Genomic DNA, 2,500 nt, shown 5'->3' with positions numbered 1-2,500 from the left:
CTTACCACAACACAAAAAAGCATCCATCGAAGTTCCACATACCTACACACCCATCCTTCAGTTTACGGCAAATAAAAGCTAATGTATAATTTTTTTTCCTTCACAGTTGAGCATGCCTTTGAAGAACCGGAAGGGGAAGGTGGAGAAGCCCCGCCCACTGAAGATCTGTACTTTGGGAGACCAGTCGAGTGAGTTCCGTGTATCTTTTGTATTATTATTTATATTATTCTGTGCATCTTTCATATTATGTATTTTTTATATTATAGATTAGTGAGTTCTATGCATCTCTCATAATATAGTCGACTGAGTTTGATGTATTTTTATTAATAGTTTAGTGAGTTCTATGCATCTTTCATATTATAGTCAACTGAGTTCAATGTATTTTTTTTATATCATAGTTTAGTGAGTTCTCTGTATCTTTTATATTATAATTTAGTGAGCTGAATGTGTCTTTTATGTAATAAGAGTAGTAAGTGTTATGTGTCTTTATTGTGATTTTTTTTTTTATACTAAGTCATGTATTTTTTGTGTTGTGGTGTTGTAAGATAGGTGTGTCTTGTGTATCAAGTATGCATTATAGTTTAGTGGGTTCTTTGTGTCTTTTGTATTAAGTTATTTAGTTTTTTATGCTTGGTTCTATATTTTTTTCTATTTTCTGGTAATTTATGTATTTCTTAAGTATCAAGTTGTATATTTCTTTAAGTTACTGAGTAATGGGTTATATGTCCCCTGTATACAGCATTTTGTGGGTTATATATATATATATATCTTTATTATTACAGTCTAGTGAGTTAAATGTGTCTTTTATATTAAGTTATGTGTCTTTGATGTTACAGTCTAGTAAGTTATACATTTTTTTATATTTGTGTTTTTTTTTCTAAATTCCATTCTAGTAAGTTGTATGTGCCTTTTATATATAATTTTGAGGGTTATGAATCTTAAGTATTAGAGTGTACTATTTCATGTGTCCTTTATATACAATTTAGTGATATTTTTTTCTTTTTCTTTTCTTTTCTTTTATTACAGTCCAATATGATAGAGAGAGAGAGAGAGTGAGTGAGTGAGTGAGTTTAAATTAAAATTAAAATTCAATATACCTCATTCCATGTTAAGGAAACAAATAAAGAAAGAAAGTGAGAGAGAGAGAGAGAGTGAGTGAGTGAGTGAGTTAGTGAGTTTAAATTTTAAGGAAAGTAATAAAGAAAGAGAGAGAGAGAGAGAGAGAGAGAGAGAGTGAGAGAGAGAGAGAGAGAGAGAGAGAGAGAGAGAGAGAGAGAGAGAGAGAAAGAAAGAAAGACAGGGGAAGAAAGGTAACAAAAGCCAAAAAATATCCCAAAAATCCACGTTAACAACCCTTTAAACTTCCAGTGGAAAATGTCCTCTCAGACATGGACTTGGTAGCCCAGTACCTGAACTCGGGCACCTATGACCGCAGTGTCTACCCCACCATTGCTGCCCTGTGTGAGAACCTCAAGATGTTTGGACCGCAGCTCGAAAACGTGTACAAAGGTGAGGTTGGCTCGCAATGTTTTTTCGAGGAGGATAATGGTTATCAACATCATCAATATTACTGTCATCAGTAACATGTTCATCACCATTACCATCATTATGGTCATCATCATCATCATCATCATCTATATCAACATCACCATTACTAGGATCATCACCACCACCACCATCATCATTACCATCATCATCACTATCACCATCCTTATCACTACCATTACCATAATCACCATAGCCTTTACCATCATTCCATTTCACAGCTAACACATTTCCGCTCCCATTCTTACTATTCGCAGCATCCTACTCCAACCACTGCCTTCCCTCTCCCCAAATAACCAACGATTTCAAACTTCCACACAGACCAACTCGACAAGTGCTACATCTCTCTGCGGAATGGGTGCAGGGACGACAGGCTCAATCTTGCCGCCAGATACCGTCTCCTGGAGGTAATTGAGCTGCGGGCCATGCACTGGCAGCCCAATGAGAATCTCATCAATTATTACAAGCAGAAACTGGTGCAGATTGAGGTGAGTGTGCTTTTTAAGATTTTTAGTGTATTTGTTTATCTGTTGATTTACATATTTATATATTTTTATTGATGCATCTATTTTGGTAATGGAATGTTGTGTGTTGTTTTAGTTTTAATATATTCTAATGAGGAAATGTTAGATATGCATTGATTCTATTTTATGTTATTAAAAAAAAAAATGATGATTTACTAGGAAAAGAATACTGAATACTGGTGTATAGATAGTAGTATTGAATATTAATGAGCTTTTCAAAAAAAAGGAAAAAGAAAGAAAGAATTGAAAGTATTTTGCTGGTTGCATATTCCTCACATTCCACTTGAATAACAAAACTTCAATAACAAAAACTTTCAATGCACTTCTAGGCTGAGGAAGCCGCCTTGGAGGACCAACAGGGCGACCTCTCCGGCCAGACCACCCCGAGCACCATCATGACCCCCACCAGCACCTCACAGATGATGATCCCC

The 2,500-nt window shown here is 35.3% G+C and overlaps 1 protein-coding gene across 12 annotated transcripts in view; it reads left to right on the top strand.

Moving 5' to 3' along the window:
- The window catches only part of mxt (Eukaryotic translation initiation factor mextil), a 64,973-nt gene that overhangs the window by 44,423 nt on the left and 18,050 nt on the right, over positions 1-2,500 (top strand). For all 12 annotated transcript variants that reach the window (XM_070121101.1, XM_070121109.1, XM_070121104.1 and 9 more), the window contains exons 2-5: positions 107-188; positions 1,369-1,509; positions 1,867-2,033; positions 2,399-2,500. The exon at positions 2,399-2,500 is cut by the window's right edge and continues 199 nt beyond it. In XM_070121101.1, coding sequence (XP_069977202.1) covers positions 107-188; positions 1,369-1,509; positions 1,867-2,033; positions 2,399-2,500 — 492 coding nt within the window. The remainder of the gene's footprint in view (positions 1-106; positions 189-1,368; positions 1,510-1,866; positions 2,034-2,398) is intronic.

The sequence above is a fragment of the Penaeus vannamei genome, chromosome 4, assembly GCF_042767895.1.
Source record: "Penaeus vannamei isolate JL-2024 chromosome 4, ASM4276789v1, whole genome shotgun sequence".
Taxonomy (NCBI): Eukaryota; Metazoa; Arthropoda; class Malacostraca; order Decapoda; family Penaeidae; genus Penaeus; species Penaeus vannamei.
This window is presented reverse-complemented; position numbering and strand designations above follow the sequence as displayed.